Here is a 19,595-nt window from a genome sequence, read left to right on the forward strand (position 1 = left end):
ATGTGCGTTTTTTATCATCGGGTATTAACACCGCACAAAACAACGATGCCACTCCATACTGTACATAATAATGCCCCTTTTGTTCACCTTCTTTATATGCACCATCAAATGACTTACCCGCAGAGCTTAAAACGGTGTCAGGTCGGAAAAATGGCGTCATGTCGACATCGCCACCCCGAGGCCTCGCCCGTGGATGGGCAACATCAACCACCACAAAGTTGTACCTAGAAGAGAGCACAGCAAATAGCAATTAGTTCAAGCCACTAAAAAAAAAAAAAGAAGAAGAAGAAGAAGAGCACTGCCTTTGCATGGGGCTTATTTTAACAATGCTCCCGACGACCAGGCTGAGCTGCAAGGAAAGCTTTAAAACGGCTAGCTGGTACCTACCAAAGTGGAGGGATGGTACAAATTTGGCAAAACGAAGAGAAAGGAAATGCCTACAAGATGGGCATGCTGCAAAGCAGCATTTCCGCATGGTGAAATTTGGTGGCTACTGCTGTCAAGGTACAGGTGCGGCTACACAATATCTGGCGAAAAGTGGTGAAAAAGTATGTTGGGGCTCTGAACCATGGTTTTCTTGCCTTGAATGGAAGCTTTTCCAGCTCCTAAACACTAAGAGTGATGGGCATTACCGGATTGCAGGCATCTTTTGATGAGCCCGACAAGAATTTTTTTGGTTTTAGCCACCCTTGAAAAAATTGAAAACAAAATTTGACATTTTGTATTTGAGACAAAACACACCGAAAAAAATCCTCCAAAATTTTTTATGCAGGACACCCCCCTAGTGTTTCCTTTCTAGCAAATTCTTCACTAACTTGTTTTCTACGATAACTGCATGTACCTGAACGAGTAGTAATATGTTAAATGCTGATACATTAACTTGAGAAGAATATTAGGTTACACCAGGTCTTACGTTTTAATACCAAGTTTGGAAAGAAGTACTGAGCATGGTATTGGATGCCCGGTAACTTAATGCGCGAGAATGCCCATAAAAAAAATGGAGTAAAAATTCCCTAGCACTGCGACAGATATGAATAAGAAATCTGATTTCACTTTGCTCAAACTCACTTTGCTAACCTAAGCCGATTCCTCAGCGATGGGATGGACGAAACCAAGAAAAACACTGGCCATTTCGGATAAGATCGAACTAAGGGTGGGTCGTCGACCTCTTCAATTGGCTTGAAATTTTTATATCATTCCCTGATCATTCTAATGTCCAAATTTACCAATGTTTTCCCCAGGAAAAATTTTATTTAACTGCAAAAAAGTTTGGAACACGACGTGGTGGACCTTTGCCTGCCCGTGCGCCTCGGCCAACTTTAGTGACGTCTACCTGCGAAAATATTTATGAGGGACAATCAGTAAATTTTATGCTGAATTCACGCCCGCTGCACATTTCTCTAAAGTTTTGGTGCTGACCAGAATATAAATTTTTCATAATAAAACGTCAAATTCGGCTCAGCTAAATTTTTTTTAACTTTGAGCCTAAGTATTACAACCTTCATATTTTACTCGCAAATGCTTCTTACATTTATAAACAAACACACCAAATATTATAAATGAATAAAATGCGGCTACAATGAAACACACACACGATTGGAGAAAAAAAACAAAAAACACAAAGTTCAGATGCTAACATAACATAAAAAAAACAAATATTTGGTTTTTCTGAACTTCTCCCCAGATGTAGGCCTTTACATGTACTTGCATAATAATCAGAAGCATGTTGCATCATTTTGTTCCTGAAGCGTGTACAGCCCGAGAGAGGAACCCTATCCACCCAGCTCTCCACGGCGTACTGTAGTGATAGCGACTTCCCTCAGATTTGTTTAGGTTATGTATGCATACCTGCCAGGTTTGCCAGGATGGAATTAGGGAGATCTGACGGGGAGGGGGGGTGTAGTAGAAACAACAGAATACGTAACTTTACACACATTTTTTTATTTACTTGCAACATAGCAGGGAATGAACTGTTTCTTCGTCCAAACTACCAACAAGCTACAGCACTTAAATGTTCGACGTGGCCGACGCCGCCCTTTTCAAACAGTCCTGGAAATAGTACTGCCAAGCGCAATACAAAACAGCAGGAACCGAACTGTTTTGTTTAAACTAACAACAAGCTACACGCTGGAGAATTGCTAAATCTTCAGAACGACCGTGCTCGTGCGTAAATGAAAGCGGCGGCGGCGCTGCGTTTCTATAAATAGTAAACTAACAAGGGGATAAACAGGTCCACCGTCTGCGCATGGCCGACTACGACTTTCAAGCACTTCGCTGATAACGATGCCAATTGGTGTCGGGTTAGATTGTCAGGTATACCTCCGGCACATTGTGGCCAGACTGGGAAAAAGATATGGCCAAAGGCGGGTGCGTTTTCGGGAGATTTTGTTTCGGTCGTACAATCGTACAAAACCATGCAAATTCCAGAGTCTCCCGGAAAATTAGGGAAACCTGGCAGGTATGTGTATGCTTTGTATAAAAGGCAAATGATCCCTTTACGGATAAAATAAGTGAGAAAAGAACAGAAAAAATGGCTTTTTAATGTCCATGTTGGCACCATGACAACCAATCTGTGCCCAATTAAAAGTATAGATTTGGGAAAAAAAAAAAAAAAAACTCTTAGGTTCAGCCCCATATTTTTTAAAAGAAAAACGCCCTTTCAGTTTTTGGGAAACTCTTACAAGATGTTGACCGCTTGAATGAATGCACAGAAGAGATGCAGGAGCCAGAAATACATTCAAACGGCTGTATTTCAGTGTTGGTGAAATCAGGTGAAATTTTGATCAGGGGCTGGTGTTGAAGCCTCATTCCAATTTGGCAATGCTGCTGGTGCAAAGCACTAAACTGTTGACATGCAAGCACATCATGACTGCTAAACACTGTGTAGTCTTATGGCAGCCACTGGTGTTCCCAGTAAAAGTGTACGCGGAAGCTTTTTATTTTTCTGCATGAAGATGCGCAAAGAGTAAAAAACTCATTCAGTTTATGGAACTTCCTGAACGAAAGAATGTGCTAAGCCAGCAAGAAAGAGGAGGTCACATCTTTCTTGCTGACAGAGACGTTCCTCGTGCTACACCACCTCATTGGCTGTCTCCACTTGCTGCTGTATGTATGGCGCATGTGAGCAAAGGTGTTAGTGTAGGCATGGATGAAACAGGAGCTTCTCGCGCAGCAGCCTGCCATGCAAAAGTCAGCTTTAAGAGCAGAAATTTGGCACGATTTCCTGTCGTTTAACTTGCAGCCCCATTTCATTCAACAAACTAAATTTTTGTTTACCTTCCTTACACGCTGTTTAACTTCTCATAATAGTCTGGACATGAGAAATGTGTGCTAATACAGCTGTATATCTCAACCTGAAACAGATTTTGTTCTGCGTGAATGTCTTTGCTTGAAATTTACACATAGGCCGTCTTAGGATAACCATAACCCTGCTGAACCAAGAATAACCAAGGGAGAGCAGCCTGCTCTCGTGCTAGTCTTGAATTAACCCTGTGAAACAATATTAAATTTTTAACGGGCAAATGACCACACGCCACTCGCGCACTTCGCAATAGCAGTAAATGGCCCTTCTACCCGAGGCAGTGACGAGTATTACGAAGGACCCACCCGCTAATATTCCTACTTCATGACCTACGAACTTAAAAACCACCGTGCACTAATACAAAAAGCTTTCAAAATACATATCAATGTTCACAACGGCCTAGTTTGCTTATTTTAGAGGTACTTAAACAAAAAAATAAAAGTCTTGTTCAACAGCTAGCGCTACCTTGTGAAAACTGGATGAACTAATTTTTTATATCAGGGAAAAAAAAGTGACATGCTTATAAAAGAAGCAAACTAGGCCGTTAAGAGCATTTCTATGAATTCGTAAAATCTTTCGTATTGGCGCACGATGCTTTTTAAGCTCGTGGGTCATGAATTGGTAAGTCCCATAGGAAGCGATCAGGCGAGTCCCCCTTAAGATGGGTTCAGCCCTGCAATTGGGAAACAACCTGCAAACAAAGCCGCTGGAAGGGGCATTCTTTGGAGCCATTTAAAATCAACCCTTTGCCAGCTCTCACTATTCAATGCTGTGCCTTGCATGTCCAACAACCACTGCCAGCTGCAACTACCCTGCTTGTTCCTTGCAATGGCTCATTTTGATGCACAACCTTTTTCTCAATTAAGGCGCGACTCAACGACAAATGGTCACCCCCCCCCCCCCTTTCCTTCTTGTCCTTTCCCTTTTTTTCTCGTGAAGCTCCTGCTCTTGCTTGCACTGCGTAGACTGGCTCCAATAAACACTTTTCATCGTTTATGTGGTCGATAAGGTGGTATTTTTTTTATAAAACCTGAAAGAAGAAAAACTACCATGCGCGGCTGTATCAAATAAAACAGTGACGTCAATACAAGGTGCTACGTGAATGGACGATGTCCAAGCCAAACCAGCGCTGCCGGGGGCGGACATAAATAGTATAAATGTATAGCCAGTTTACATTTTTATTTAGTTTTAGCATTTCGAGCAGCTTAGATTACTTTCTTGAATAGCACTTGTGCAGTAAGCGTCCCCCAAATTCCCGCAAATATCTCATTTCAAGCGTCGCATTCACTAGGCGGAAAAGAATTCGCAGATGTGTGGTCGCGCTGCTGACCACTGTGCTAGTTCACACAGCGCGAAAAGTGCTTCCCGCACCCTGTTTTTACGCTGTACGATAAAAGTTTCGGTTGATTTTAACTCCTCAGTACCTATATTAACTTTGCTGACTCTTCTCCCACCTTCAACTGGCCTTAGAATTTTCTACTAGCATACCAGTCAGCGAAGCGTCACATGTGCGCGCGTGGAGCAACTTGAACTTAGAGCTTGATACAGTCTACGAACTAACAAACTAAAGGCAGGCACAAACGTGCCGTGGCTTAATTTCAACTGAGCGAACAAATTGCGATGACCCGCCGGCAGCTGGCAGACTAAACGCTGGGCCAACTGCTTCTATTGGAGGGTCGGCGAGCCCTGCAATAGTGCAGTCAAGCCAATCCATCTAATGACATAATACGAAACGTCATAGGAAATCGGTAGGGAGAATGCAGAGAAGTAAGCATTTGCGAATTGATTTTTATACTGAATAAAGTCGTGTAAACACAGCGAGAGTGGTCAAAACATGGCCTAGAGACTCCAGACTACAATTTGTACCAGTAATCTCAAATGTTTACAAATCCCTTCAGTGTCCCTTAAAGGATGCAGTCAACAAAGGATTCAGGAAGCTGTTCAGACAGGGTGACGTCAACTGCAGAACTCTTCAGTTTGTTGCAAGAATGCTGCAGTGAACACTAAACATCTGGGCCAAAGCTAGACAGCATACTTCATTTTTCATGAACAGGAGATATGTACCAAAAAAAAAAAACTGTGCTGCTTCTTTCCCAGTTACATTGAATGAAGAAAAATATGCAATGGAAGTGCTTGCTCTAAACTATGTTTGGCTAGTGCTGCAACCAAAGCCTCAATGAATGTAGAACCTGCAGGTACCAGCAATTTCCTTATGTGTAAAGGCCAGATGTCATAGAAACAACAAGGGTGAATCGCCCTTGAAACACGGAAGAAGGGTGAATCGCCCTTGAAACACGGAAGCAGTACACATTTAGCCCCAGGAAATGGAGACCGCTATGGCATCACTATATCCAACGACGGCACACCCGCTACTTGAAACGCTGTTTGGTTGGCCGTGCATTCAGACATCAGCCTGTTCACACAAAAATGAATCGAACGCACAGGAAAGTACCCCAAAAAGCTACTGAACATGGTTTGCAGGTAAACAAAAAGGTTGAACAAACTTTCGACGCTTTTGAGAAATCTATTCAATGCATGATAATACGAGACGCAACAACGTTTTGCGGCTCACGAAAGCTCGCTCATGCGTGCGTCTTTCGAACGCACAAGACCACGTGGAGACGCGAACACCAACTTGCCGACAAAAGAATTGAATTATTAAAATGATCTAATTTAGGCATCTCAACGCGCATTTATTCTTCGCGCAACACGCGCAACACCGCGAGGAATAAGATTTAGAGGCAGTTCTGGCTTTATTAACCCTTAGCCGGTCCAACTAACACAAGCCGGCTGCTTTAAATACATCGTTTCGAGAGGTCGCGAGAATGACACTGCAGAATATAAGCGTAAAAATGTTGCACGAAACATCATAACCGAAACTAAATTCATCGCATTGTGTATAATGCCGACTTTAACGATTTGCGGACATAAGTAAGCCTGATAAGACAAAGAGTAGGAAGGCATGGCGAGGTGCTTCGCTAAAGCCACTGAAAAGAGCTTACAGAAGCAAGAACATATTCGATAACAAATCAGCCACGCTTTTACAAAGAATATTAAGTACCAACCCGGCATTCTGGGCAGACGTCAATTCTTTCTCCAAGTCACCAACAATATTAAGAGCCAAACCGCACGAAATTGCCTTCACGTCCGCCATGTTCAAACATGCCGCAAAGCCGCAACACGTAATAAAGAAAGAAAAGTTGGAAAGTTCCCAGAAGGACTGTGGCGACACTGGACCCTGGTTGGCAGTTTCTTTTTATTAAGAAAAAAAAACGAACGCACATACACACAAAACGCTCTAGAAGTTTTTTTAAGCCAAATAATACTTTTTACGTGTATTTTTCATCCAATATTTTATACGGGTTGTATCCGCCGGCCGTGAACACGGTCAAGGTGGTTAAGGCGCCAGCTTCGAACTCTGGCTTCAAGCCTTAGATCAGCATTGCAGTGGCGTCTGAATTAACTATGCCGGAACGCAGTCAGTAAATGCGGGGGAATGAATGGATGAACAAACTTCATTTATAAAATAAATTCAATGTTTTGATCAGGCAGCGCCCTTAGTGCACGGTGCTTGTGAAGGCAACCTCGAAGGCCGCTTCAGCGTACGGCTGTAGGGCCTACTGGTTGACCGAGTGTACTCACCGACGCAAGGATTGGAAAATGCGAGTATGCTGCTCGTGAGAAACATGTTCGGGTGCGCGCTGCAATATGTGCATTGGGGGGTTTCAAACTGTTCTTAAAAAAGTGTATGAGGTGTGGTGTAGGGGAGGTGAAATTTTGAGTTTCTCTGTGTCGACTAGGTGTTCCCACGTATGGCGTAGGGCACCATCGCCGTTACCTCGTGCCCGTGCGAAAAACAGGTCCGTCAGCCAATTCACGGTCGTATGACTGTTGTTTACGAAGGTAATAATTAATCGCATAAGCAACAGCCCAAATTTCCAACTACCAAGAGAACGGGCTAGGTTTAGGGAAGACTACTAACAATTGATCACATACATACGTGTCATCAACCAGTAGTGGCGTAGCCAGGGGGGGGGCTGACCGGGCTCAAGCCCCCCCCGAAATTTTTCCGGCCGGCGCCGTGCTGCCTGTTATGCCTGGTACGTCGCCTGTGAACAAAGGGGCATAACCTTCGGACGTGCTACTATTAAAAACATTCACGACTGAATGCCTGTCCTGACGCATTGGTGCTTACACAAAACGAAGCCCACAGTTCAGGATAATTGCGAGGGCTGCAGCTCCAAAAGCGATGGCGCCTTCGGGTAAGCTCAGCCTACGGGACGCCAAAGGCGTGCGTTGTGTCCCTTTGTGTGTGGCATGTGGCCACACAGAGAATAATTGCCCGGCTGAGTCGTTCTCAGCAGAGTAGATTGACTCGTCACGGTATGGCCGGGGAAGCATGGAGTACGCAAAAAAAGAGGGACCGCCGGTCATTGATGGGTGAAGACTGGCACGATGAAGGCCCGAAAGGGAAAAGACGATCTTTGTATGCGGAAGCAGAACCAGTAAAGGGTCTGAAGAAAACGATGGTTCTGCGTATGGGGCGAAACGTCGGCTTTAGCTGGATGACTGTCGGGGGGGGGGGGGGGGGGGGGGGGGTGGTGAGGGCAGAGGGCTTTTGTGGGTGAGGAGCACAGCAAAGTATGCCCCTCTTCTGCACGTCACCCCTTCATTCTTTTTCACGTTTCTGTGGAGCCTGGGAGGGTGTTGGCGTGGGATAATTGTATGGTCTCAGCACGGCCTCCGCGATCGGCTGCCGGCGGGGGCCGGCAGCCGATCGCGGAGGCCGTGGTCTCAGCTTGCGCGCATTGCATGTCCTCTCCTGAAAGCGGTGTTCCAGACAGACATTTTCTCCACCGCGATTAGGCAGATTCGTTCGGCGGTATTTTTCGCTAACCTAGGAGACTGGGGAACACCCACTTGACAAAAAGGGCACGCTGCCCCCAAAGCGGGTTTACATGAATGCGACAGCAGCGTATCGCATTGGTTCGTCTAATCCGGCGCGGCTTTATTGTAAGCGCGAAGGCGCGACAGTCATCAGCCCTACCGCGGGCAGACGGCGGTCGCGACCGTAACTAATACCCGATGGCCATCTTCGACCTCGGTCACAACTAAAGCCCCTCCATTGCGTCCACGGCTGCTTTTTGCTTGGGCGGTGGCTGCCCAGAGCTGTGTATATTCACGGGCCTGTCGCATTAACGCCCACATGAGAGAACGGTGCAAGGGCAGAAGCGCCCTGGCTTTGGGAAGCTCACACTCGAAGTGCCATGCAACACACAAAAGAGGTCGCAATTGTAAGTCATTTTCTTTCCTTGACCTCTGATTTATCCTTGCGTGATCACTGTATCTTTTAATATTTAAATAATCGCTTCCTAATATTTACGCGACGTCACAGTACCTTTATGTCTACGAGCCAAAAAAATTATATCTCCTTTTATTTCTAATGCAATTTTTGCGTTTGAATTGGTTGTTAAAAGGAGCGCCAGCTATGAACCGGGTAGGTACCTTTCAAAGAGGGAAAACAAATTCTACTGATATAAATGCTTAACTTTCCTATGGTGCACAAAGTTGACGAGGGTTACTCAAAGCGTATGGGGCAGCGTTAAGTTCACGAAGACGCTGTCCATGAAGTACATGAAGAGTTAAAAATATATTTGTGTTCGCTGCAGCTTTAGTAGTTTGCTTCATCTACATTCACGCAACTCAATGTGAGGTAGCCGCTGTCACATGGTGTGCCCGTTATTGGAACTTTTGTTGCCGCGTTTCATGCCGACGCGCGCATTCACTGTTACACCCAATTTTAAAATCATCATAGCAGTGTTTGCAAGTGAAGGACCTTTGTACTGGTGGCGAAGAAACGAACGTGCCTTTCTAGTAGAATTTTCCTTCACCTCTTTCTGGCCTTTTTTTTTTTAATTTTTATGGGCTCAAGAGTATCGTTTTTTCAATGCTCAATCGATTTGGCATGATGGACGAATGCCGCAATTAAAAAAAAACAGGCTACAGACCGCAGGCCCTCTCAAGAACACCAGTACACTTCCGCCCCCCGCCCCACATACGGGTGCGTGCTGAAGTGATTTTGCCTGGATCCACTACTGTTATACGTCCTAAAATATCGCATCAAGTAAATTTCGAGCATTACTTAAGTAACCGAAATGACCAAAGAATTATCACTGTAAACAACTTTGCAACTTTTTGCCAATGTATTGTGTCGTAGCCTGAAACCATGCTTCAATTTGAACATCACTGTCGCTGCCAACCAAGCGAGGGCCTTAACTGTACTAATACTGTCTGTTTCGTGCTGAAACACGGTAGCCTGCAGCATTTATGTATGCGGGGTCATGCCATTACGCATGTTTTCTTGGTGCTGCGGGCAACAAAAATGCTGACTCATTTCGAGCATTGACCCAAGCCTGAAGGTCATGTTCAGCTTCCCACTGCACCCTGTTTTCTGGTGGACCAAGGAGCGTCCCAACATAATAATATATTTCCATTTCCCGAGTCGCTAACGAAAACCGCAAAATTTCTGTGCGTCCTCCAAGGCTGTTTTATTGTTTACCTTTAAAACCGCCAGTGTGTGCTCGGCTCAACAATGGCAGCGCACGCGTCCACTAAACAGTACGTCCTTTCATTAATGTTTGAAACCAGAATCGTAGGACCCCATTATAATTCTTTCCTGAGATCTCGCGACAAAATTTCAAATGCAGCAAGATTTTGTTCAACTTGCATGCCTAACCGCAAGAGTATGGTCAAACAACGCCGTCTTTGCGTTATTATTTGTTATTGATAAATTTAAAGTTCGTTATTGCATTAAATAGTGAACTTTGTAGTGATTTGATCTACCTGATCCAGGAGTGGTACTTACACCTAAAGGGGATTGCCGCCCCACAAAAGTTACTGAATAGTACACTCCTTCAGGCAGACTGTAGGGCATTTACGCACGAAGCATTGCAAACTTGACAGAGAATAATGCAGGTATTTCAGAACACGAAGGCCGAGCTCTTTACAGCAGAGTCGATATTTGGGCGTACCGAAATGTTAACCAGATTGGCGATGTTACAAAGCACCAGCTTCTCATATCTGTCTGGCGTCCTTAGAAGCTGAGGTGGACTGCGTCACAGAATCAAAATAGAAGCCGAAATTTCAACTGACATGGCTTGACAGTACCGTTGGCTGAATTATTCCGCTTTGCGCGAGGGCTAATCCTACCATGTTCGTGTAATTTTCGCCGTTGACAGCGCAGTTCTCGCGCGTGATGTCTGTGTAACGCTTCTTGTATGCATAATTCATAGCCTGTCTTTTTTTCGTAAGATAAAACCTGCGCTACATGTAACGGAAGTGCATAGACTGGGTGTATTCTGCACAAACTTTGCTCCATTGGCCTTACACTGGAAGATTCTGTACGGGCGCAGAAGGCTTATAAGCAAAACAATTTCTGCATTTAAACATCAACAAAATAAAAAGATCTCATTTTTACGGCATACGTAATTGTATTGCGGATGTCACAGACACCATACTACACATGTTGAAATAAAGCAAGTAATCACATGAAACTGACCATTTAGTGCGATGCGTGCACAATATTCCCGTGCATGCAATGTACGTCCCGTATCACGGGCGCAAATTTGCACCGCGCGGTCTGCGGATTTTCGCCCAGTTTACAACTTCACCTGGCACAAATACAATCATAACACCAATATCATGAGAGAACCTTAAAGGGCCTATTTGAAGACAAAATACAACCTAGTTCAATTTAATAGCACTAGCCTTTGGTAACTCGCACAGCTCCATTCCAATCACAGACGTTTTTTCAACCGAAGCAATGCAACAAATGTCAGAAATTTTCAAAATTTTGCTCTGCAGTGAAGTAATATGGGCAGGAGTGATGTATACAGGCCAGCACTAAAACGTAGTTATGAGTATGCTAACTGCACGTTAGAATTCAAATGATCAGATCAATGGAGGCCCCTCTACAATCGCGCAATCATGTTCCTTGGCGGTGACTTAGGTCGTTGGGCCAATCGTGTATACAAGATCCTGTGATGCCATAGTGAAATCGCCGCCGAGAAGTGGGCGGGGATTCGCAACTGCTTCAAATGTTTAATTGACTGATTGATGGATTGTAGGGTATAACGCGCCGACGCAACGCAGGTGACGAGGCGCGCCGCAGTGGAGGGGCTCCTGATTAATTTTGACCACCTGGTGATCTTTAACTCGCGCCGAAATCTTGTACATACGGGCGTTTTTGCTTTTCTCCGCCATCAGAAAAGCGGCCGCCGCAGCCGGGAATTGAACCCGCGTCCTCATGCTCAGCAGCAGAACGCCCAATGTTTAATTTATTATGTCGATTGTTCATTTGATTAGTTTGAGATAGAACTGGTATCATTGTTATTGGGACAAGACAGTCTTTTTAATGAACCCAACATGTATTTTATCTTCATAGCCTTTAAGAGCACTTGCAAACTCTCGCGCTTTTTTTTTCTTTTGGTGGGGGGGGGGGGGGGTGGAGGACAACCTATAGCCCCCCCCGAACAAAAATCCTGGCTACGCGCCTGTCAACCAGGTAGTAGAAATATGCGCGCAGTTTAATAAGCAACGTTACATAGATTTTACCAAAAAAAAGCGGTTAATTCTGTAGGCACCACCACAGTCTCGTTAGTTCACGCTGGTGCACACGTTGTTAACGTGCACCTACCAGCCCCTTGCTCCCCGTTCAAAGATCAGAGGAAATTTGCAGAAGTACAGGCAGGATAAACCTCCACAAGAGGAGAAAAAAGTTCCCTATCAAACCGGGAGTAAGAATAGGTGACACCCTCTCGCCCAAATTGCTTACAGCATGTCTGGAAGGGGTACTCATGAAGCTTTACTGGAAGGAGGCGGGATTATGGATAAACGGGAACTATTTGGGCCACTTTAGATTTCGGGATGACATAGTCCTGTTAAATGAGTCTGCAGAGCATTTGCGACATTGCTTCAGCACCTGCACTCAAAAAACGTTATTATAGAACTAAATATAAATATGAATAAAACAAAAGCCACAGCGGTGGGTAGATCCATGGGTGACCTTTTAGCGATGGGGGAGGTAATTTCTAAACAATCCGAGAGCCGCACGGCCACCCGTTTCCAGTAAGGCTGGGCAACCAGCCCGAAGTTTGTATATTTAAACATTCTTATATGAACTCAACAAGGAAACCCGCCAGTAACACTTCATGTGTTACACTTTCGCCATGTCAGAAAAAGCTGATAACTAAACGCATAGGGCCCTGTTTTCGTAAACGACCGCTCGCGTGGCCCATTAAAAATGGCTTCTCAGCAACGCATTTGCGTATAATGGGGAAGCCGACTTGAAAGGGGCTTGGCGTAAAGCGCTGCGCAGGAATACATGGAGGGTTGTTTGTTATTGGGTAAAACCCGATTTTATCCTATTTTTACACCGCGAACAAATTCTACGATAATTAAGTTAAATCCATTTTTTCCCCGAATTCCCGAACCCCACAACTAACCATTATTTTAGATTGCACGTAGTTTTCGATGCGCACGCGCTAGTTACCCTGCCTCAAAAGAACGAAGTAAGATCGATCCTGTTGTCCTAAAGAAACTCGAGGGACCTATATACTTCATTTCTCAAGCAGGCGAAGCATCTGCGACTTACGGAGGTGGTTACAACCACCACGCGGGGGGACGTCCCTCGGACGCCCCAACGCGACCTCGACTTTCTTTAGCCTGACTGACAAATGCTGTCCACTGACATTGTCGTGCCTATCTAATGGGAGCTGTGATGTCCAGATAACTTAGCCTCAGCTGCGACACGGGCAAACTTCGCACAGGCCTCGAAAGGAGGCCGACAAGGATGCGAAAAAAATCGATAAGCACATTTTCTGGAATATTTTTTTTTTCTTTTCTAAAAGTTATCTAGGCTCGTTATTGTCATCATTACTTGATATTTTTTAAAAAGCCGAACTTTGGAGTATGTGCTAGGAAACCCTGACGCACCACGGATCACCAAGTTGAAACAATTTTCTAATTTTAGCTCGTTAGAGTCAAGCAGCTCGTGATACTCTGCGATGAAAAAACCCAAATGTATTACTTAGTGCCTTTGCAACTTTAACACGAAAAACCCCAACTTTAGGAATGGCTCCGCAAAAACCCGATTTTAGCTAAAAAAATAGCACCCAATTCTTACCCCCCCCCCCCCCCCCCGATTTAAAAAATATAACACCCAAAAACGAACACCCTAAATTCATGGGGTCTTATTAAGGTACAGGTGGTAGGCAAGAGAAATTATCTGAGTACTGCATCCTCCTAGCCCCTCTTTTCGGAATTTTTTAGCCAATGCTATTTACACACCGCATCGATATATAAAAATTTAAAAACTAAAGTAAGAAGAGTGTCGTTTTATGAAAGCAGAAAATTGGCTAGTTCGTTGTTTTGTGCAGGCACTCTCTTTATTATTGTTTCTAACCGGCGGCGCATAACACCCCCAAAATACATACATACATACATACATACACATACATACACGCATACATACATATACATACATACACGCATACGTACGTACATACATACATACATACATACATACATACATACATACATACATACATACATACATACATACATATACATACATACATACATACATACATACATACATACATACATACATACATACATACATACATACATACATACATACATACATACATACATACATACATACAGTAGAATCTCGATAAACGGAATTGCCGCTTAAAAGGAACAGTTGCCTGGAATTTGGTTGGTTTTGTATTCAGATAACGTAAAAAAACTCTCGGTAATCGGAACTGAAATTTCCTCATCACCGTGTAAACGGAACCAGAAATGGAACTTCTTGTGAAATCCACTGGCATGAGAATCAGCTTTTTACGGTTCCGGCAGGTTCGTTCTTGTTTTTTTTTTTTTTCTCCATGCTTTTTTAACCTTGTTGGCCTCGTAAGCCTCGTCTCGTAAGTGGTTAGCCGTGTTAGCGCAACGAATGCAACATCGCAGTTCTTGTTCCAGTCGTTCGGTCTCGATTCTAGACGCCGAGGCTACAGGGCTCACCTCCTGTCGCCTCGTTCGTGCCATCGTTGTGCTATTCGTCCTTCATTACCACGTTGCCGTCTTCTAAATTCGGTGGCTCGTAAGCACTCGCGAAGTTGAGGCCCCTGGCCTCCGTGAAGATGCAGTTGCAAGGACTCAAACAAAAATAATTGACGCATTTTGTTACACTGTAATTTTGTAGTGCACAGCGACTCATTTTTGCCAAATCAACTTTGTGAATGCTGCGCCTACGCTTCTTGTAGATGTCTTGCTTTCTGAAAACTATCAGCTACAGTCACTTTCTAGTGGTTAGAGTTCCATGAAATGCCCTTAGAAGTGTGTACGCACATAAATTTGCACCTTAGAACATCTCTCTCAGTAAACGGAACTCCTGTTAAACGGAACTAATTTTTCCGGTGCCTTGAAGTTCCCTTTATCGAGAGTCTACTGTACATACATACATACATTCATACATGCATACATACATCACCCGCCGCGGTGACTCAGTGGTTAACGCGTTGTCTGAGCACGAAGTCGCGGGTTCGATTCCCGGCCGCGGCGGCCGCTTTTCTGATTGAGGCGAAAAGCAAAAACGCCCGTGTGTACGAGATTTCGGCGCACGTTAAAGATTACCAGGTGGTCAAAATTAATCCGGAGCCCTCCACTACGGCGCGCCTCATCGCCTGCGTCGCGTCGGCGCGTTAAACCCTGCAATCAATGCATACATAACTGTAATGAAACCACGTCCGATCCTGATGACGCCATGTTTATTCTCCCTCTGAACGAGCTCTGCTTCTTCTTCCTTCGCTTCCAGTCAGCCGCTGTCCTCGTCGCTCTGATGGTGGATTGGCCGCTGACTGCGCTTGCAGCTTTTCTTTCGCGAAGCTTCGTACTCCCTGGAAACCGGCCCAGAAGTGGTCAGAAACGCGCATGAAGGCTCCAGGACCAGTTTTGAAGAGGGAAAAAACGCGCGGAAACGCGTCGTTAGGGTGTCGTTCTCCGCACGTGTACGTCGCCCACCTGCGCTGACTGCCCAGAGTCCGAGACACTGCAGCACCTGCTCTGCTCCTGCCACCAGCACGACGACGGAGCTCCGGGACGCACTCCAACATCTCGGAGTGCCAAGTACACCCTGAAGAGGGGACACATGGGCGGAGAGGGACACGTATCTGCACGCGTATTCGCACTCTATGTCCGGCGGGGCCAGGTCCGGCGGTCCGGCGGCGGCCAGGAGCACGCATGAAGACTACAGGACCGGTTTGGGACAGGTGGAAAATGCGCGCGGTAACGCGTCGCTCTGTCAAGCCCAGACCTTGCACCAATTCCCAGTCCTACATACGAGCAGTGGGAGAGTGAACTTGCCAGCTCGGACCCAAGTAAGCAGCTCTGGCTCGCTGAAAGGGCGAAGACGGCAGGCCACACCAACGGAGTCCTGGACTGAGGACCCCGCCCACTTACATGCTCGATCTATCTGTTCAATAAAGTTTTCTCCTCCTCTCCGCACATGTGTCCCCCGCTTGAGGGACATGCTGCTCTTCATGGGTCCCAAGGCCATCCGTCGGGAAGCCTTCCGGCTCATCCTGGGCTTCCTGTAGGAGACCAGCCTGACAAATCGTCTGTAGCCAGGCGCCTGCCTGCCAGCATCGCCTGACCAGCGCCTGCCTGACGCGGTAGCCTAGCTTTACTACTTTCTTTCCTTTTCTGTCCTCTTTCACTCTCATCTATACCCTTTCACTGCCCCACTCCCCTTCCCCCGGGCTGGGTGTATGCTGGTGATCTCCCAGATGAGTTGCTCATAATGCCCTCAAAAGTTTTCGGCACGTACCCACAAGAGGGGATGGGCCAGGGCTAAACCCCTTATTGGAATTCTGGAGGACCTCAAAATACTAATTTATTTCTGGAAAGAAAAAGGCCGAAATGAAAGTTCGTTATAATTAAAACCACAATACCCCTTAATTAGTACCCTTCAGCAAGCAATTCAAGCGATCTGAAGCAGAAAAGAAAACTTTAATGCAAAAAGATATATATATATAGTATAAGTAAAGAGTCGGATACACAGCAAGAACAATAACAAACAATGTTTACTTACGTACACTCTAAGAACTAAAGGAGTCCCACCAATTCCCAAAGGGAATAGAAACCCTTGTCCCATATACGATTCCCTTTTCCAGCATCAGGCAACTCCCTTTTTAGCAGAATAGCCTTACCCTTCACAAGGGAGTCGCAGGCCTCTCGCGGAGAGGGGGTCGAGGTATTCTCACCGGAGTTGCGGGAACCGCGTCCCGCAATTCCCTCACCACGGATCGAATAATTCCTCCAGTCAGGGAGTTATACAATTCTTTACCAGAATCTTGCTATACCTCTGCCACCCCTCAGAATTACCTTATTCCACTAAACAGCATTTTGCAATACTTCACCAGGAAGGGTTAGCGTACTCTTTTCAGAATCATTGTATTCTTTCAACCAGAGTCCCATAATGCCTCCTCAAGGAGGGCTAGCTTACTCTTTGTCAGAACTAATGTATTCCTTTAAAGCAGGATCTATGCACTACCTGCGAGTTGCCGAACTCTACTATTCAGAGGCAGCACGATGTTACCTTTAACAAGACTACACTTTAGCATACACAACAGCATTAGTGTCAGCCCTCTTTACTTCATGCTTACAAACTGAAATACAGTAAAATTACTCCACAAGTAAACATAGCAAGGCGTCTTTACAAAAAAAGCTGTCGTTTGTGCTTAGCCGAAAAAAAAAGACAAATCGTTTTCACACTGCATTTCATGCTTTATTTTGACATCCTCACACACGTCGCTCCACCTGTATTGCAGTTGCTGCTTTTATGACCGAAACCATTTGCTCTGTCGGTGGTAGGCCGAGCATCATCTAAAAAAGCAGACAGGTCCGCTTTGTCTTTGGGGCATACTGGATGTTGAAGGTCCAGTAGACCGCCAAAAGCAAAGCGAACCCGTCCACTATGTCCATAGCCGTCAGCTGGAGCTCTTCGAAGTGCACGGTCACGGCTCCAGATTTCTCCGCAGTTTGGCCCGAGAACAAGATCCTGGGGTAAATGGAAGTCTCTCCTGGCTCCTGCATAAAAAGCACACAAATGCAAGTACCAGAAGAAACACAAGTAACAGTATTTTGCTCTTCCTTCCTCAGTGGACAAACCACTGTACAAAGCGATTCTCAGGAAAACGAATCGCTAGTTAGTAGTCTATACACTTAAAGCTAACAATTTAGTGACTACGCTAACGATTCATCAATGTAACATTCACAATTGTCTACTGATGAGGCAAAATGCTCCCTTTAGCAAATTTGAATTGCAGTGATGGTGATTGCTGAGCCTGATTCACAAGTACTACACTGGATTTCACTTACTCAACATACAGAAGACAAATATGCATACCAGCTTTGAGAGCAAGGCCTCTGGCTTTTCTTTCACCAGCAGTGCAACTGAAAAGCCATCTGAGAAGAACGAGAGCACGGATTAATTTAAAGCATCGGGGTCCTGATCCCCTATTCAAATTTTAAACCAACAAGGTCCTCCTCCTCTTTTTTTCCAACCAACCACTTTCAGAAAAAGCAGCCAGACCAACAAGAGAACCTGCAACCTCAGGCCAACCTGCAAGTACTTGGTGCAATGGTGTTATCAAAAAGGATGGCTTGAAGACAAGCAATATTACAGCAAAACTGTCAGCCTCTCATTATTGGAATTAATCATGGGATCAGTGAACAGTAACAAGGCCGAATCATGGAGAGTAACAAGAGGCAAGCAGAAAATAAATGCCGCACAACCGCATTCCTAATCCCCATCAATCTTGAAGCTGCTCATCGAATCTTACTCGTGACCAAATATGTTTGTTAAAAAATACTGCAGTGTTTGGCAGTTTGAAAAAGCTACAGCATTAATGCACTGCAGTGGAAGCTACACATTTTTAATCAAGCAGAAAGTTGGTTACGCAGTTATGTTATGTCTCTAATGACATTTATAATAAAACACAACTAAGGTCAGTCGATGCTAGAAAGCAAAAGTGCATGCAAATGACACCATGAAGGCTAAAAGACACATTTTTATTTGCCAGATGACTATGGCAAAGTGACCAAAGATGAAGTGTTTATTACTTACAGCTGTCGGCCGCACCAGGCATCTTTGCTCTCTTTCTGCTTCCGAACGCCAGGCGATCACAATATGTTGTTGAACAGCACTATTGTAGAATAGCCCTGGAAACATCCACGGGAAACACCTTTACGTCGTAGCGCCTGTAATAAGTAAAAAAAAGTTCACTATAATGCCAAATGCACGCTGCTTACTAAATACAGCACCTAGCAGCAGTTTTACCACATGTCCGCGTGAAAATATTCAGCCTAAAGTTCTATAGCTTGTCAACACTCGCTATGAAACAAAACGTACTGCAGTATTCATTTTTCAATACTACGTTTTACGGTAGCCGTTACTTGGCTCTTTCTTGAGAAAACAGTACGGAATTTCACCGAAAATGGGCTTCACTCTTATTGCAGTCGCGCAAGGTAATAAGAAAAAAGTCCAATAGACAAAGCAACACGCCAGCGGTTCCGTGAAATTTTGTTGTGGCTACTGTAGCCACATAAACAATTAATCGCGATGAAATTTCCTACCGACAACGTTTTATTAGCGTTAAGTATTGTTTTCTAACAACACGGGACCAGAGGCTACAAGGCAACGCACTACACAATGGGTTCGGAACGCACAAACGTTCACGTTCTTTTTTTTTTGCAAGACATCTATGCCAACTTGGAGGTTGAATTGAAACCTTGTGACCTGTGACTGCGTGATATTTTAAGGGGTAACCAAATAAAGCGACGCTACCAACCTAACTGATTGGGTAATAAACTGGTTACGGTGTTGCTGTCGCCGTCGCTCACTTCTGCCTCGTCAGACGCGCCAGATGGGAACGGAACCGACGGATAAGCCCGGCGGCAGTGTAATTACCTTGTCGCTCGACAATATATTTACGTTGATCAAGAAGATAATGAAACGAAAGCCAATTTATAGCTAGCGCTGGACACATGTACGATTAGTACACGCGATTCGCATCCGACTGATCGTTACGATTGATCGTTAGGGCCTGTTTTAAAGCGCTAGACACATGTACAACGGGCGCACGCGATTCGCATGCGACTGATCGTTACGACTTATTGTTAGGACCGGTTTTGGCGGATCCTAACAATAAGTCGTAACGATCAGTCACAT

General features: G+C 45.0%; 1 protein-coding gene across 1 annotated transcript in view; it reads right to left on the reverse strand.

Annotated features, from left to right (window-relative positions):
- Nucleotides 1-6,520, reverse strand: part of LOC144147037 (protein arginine N-methyltransferase 5-like) — a 77,276-nt gene extending 70,756 nt beyond the window's left edge. The window contains exons 1-2 of the mRNA XM_077679068.1: nucleotides 6,367-6,520; nucleotides 118-224 (exon numbers count right to left, since the gene is read on the reverse strand). Coding sequence (XP_077535194.1) covers nucleotides 118-224; nucleotides 6,367-6,455 — 196 coding nt within the window. The 5' untranslated portion in view covers nucleotides 6,456-6,520. The remainder of the gene's footprint in view (nucleotides 1-117; nucleotides 225-6,366) is intronic.
- Nucleotides 6,521-19,595: the final 13,075 nt, after the last annotated feature.

The sequence above is a fragment of the Haemaphysalis longicornis genome, unplaced genomic scaffold, assembly GCF_048455015.1.
Source record: "Haemaphysalis longicornis isolate Haplotype H1 unplaced genomic scaffold, Haemaphysalis longicornis Haplotype H1 scaffold_1, whole genome shotgun sequence".
Classification (NCBI taxonomy): Eukaryota; Metazoa; Arthropoda; class Arachnida; order Ixodida; family Ixodidae; genus Haemaphysalis; species Haemaphysalis longicornis.